This window comes from Otolemur garnettii, unplaced genomic scaffold (assembly GCF_000181295.1).
Source record: "Otolemur garnettii isolate 467f Iridium unplaced genomic scaffold, OtoGar3 scaffold00050, whole genome shotgun sequence".
Lineage (NCBI taxonomy): Eukaryota > Metazoa > Chordata > Mammalia > Primates > Galagidae > Otolemur > Otolemur garnettii.
Genome location: NW_003852445.1, coordinates 10,416,088 through 10,417,311, shown reverse-complemented (window position 1 = coordinate 10,417,311; position 1,224 = coordinate 10,416,088). Strand labels below are relative to the sequence as shown.

Genomic DNA, 1,224 nt, shown 5'->3' with positions numbered 1-1,224 from the left:
CAGTTAGGTATTTGTCCAGAAACTAGTATTCACTCTTCTTAGCAGTATAAGAGCAGAGAAAATAAATGTTAATTTTATAAAGTATAGTTTATAATTTTTCATTTCCTTTAAATGAAGAATCCACATGTACTTACCTTAGCTAATGGAACTATTCCTTTTAATCTGGTGGCTGCAGCTTCATACTCAGGGGCAAGCCTCTTGCAATGTCCACACCTATATATATATATATATATATATATATAAAAGCCAAATTCTCAGCTTAATCCTACACATTTCTTAATCATGTTTCACTAGAAAGAATTTCTAATTATAATACTTCTTAAGCTAGCAGATGCTCCCCAAAGCAAAAATACTACCTGAGTAACATCCATTGTTGCTAAGGTGAACCAGAGCTCTCTCAGGTCAAGGTGTTATCTCAAGCCTGAGGTTGATTCTATAGCTCTTGCTCAGTCCAGAGCAGTATCTAGTTTCTTAACAATAAGTCCTGATGGCACATAGCTCAGTGATTAGGATGTTGGCCAAATGCACCAGGGGTGGTGGGTTCCAACCCAGCCCAGACCTACTAAACAACAAGGACAACAACAGCAACAACAAAATAGCTGGGCATTGTGGTGGACACCTGTAGTCCTAGCTACTTGGAAGGCTGAGGGCAAGAGAATCACTTAAGCCCAAGAGTCTGAGGTTGCTGTGAGCTGTGATGCTACGGCTCTCTATCGAGGGTGACATAGTGAGACTCTGTCTCAAAAAAAAAAGAAGTCTTGAAAGTTGTAATGAGTACCAGAAACCCAATTTGAGGGGTTAGTGAAATGTTTTTGAATCTTTTCTTTCTTTCTTTTTTTTTTTTATAGTTTTTGACCAGGGCTGGGTTTGAACCTGACACCTCTGGTATATGGGGCCACTGTCCTACTTCTTTGAGCCACAGGCGCCGCCCTGTTTTCAAATCTTTTTTATCTCACGGCACACTTGAATCTATAGTTAAACTTCCATAGCACACTTACGTGTTGATCATAAAAAAAAAAGTTAAAAAAAGGAATATAAAAGTACTGTTTTGAATTTCTTTCAAAAATAATTTAATTAATGATCTTTAAAAATTTTCGCGGTAGGCTAGGCGCCTATAGCTCAACCGGCTAAGGCGCCAGCCACGTACAACTAAGGTGGTGGGTTCGAATCCCCAGCCCGGACCCGCCAAACAACAATGACGGCTGCAACCAAAAAAAATAGCCG

The 1,224-nt window shown here is 39.5% G+C and overlaps 1 protein-coding gene across 1 annotated transcript in view; it reads right to left on the bottom strand.

Moving 5' to 3' along the window:
* Window positions 1-1,224, bottom strand: part of PDIA3 (protein disulfide isomerase family A member 3) — a 30,482-nt gene that overhangs the window by 24,927 nt on the left and 4,331 nt on the right. Inside the window, exon 2 of the mRNA XM_003791774.2 lies at window positions 135-213. Coding sequence (XP_003791822.1) covers window positions 135-213 — 79 coding nt within the window. The remainder of the gene's footprint in view (window positions 1-134; window positions 214-1,224) is intronic.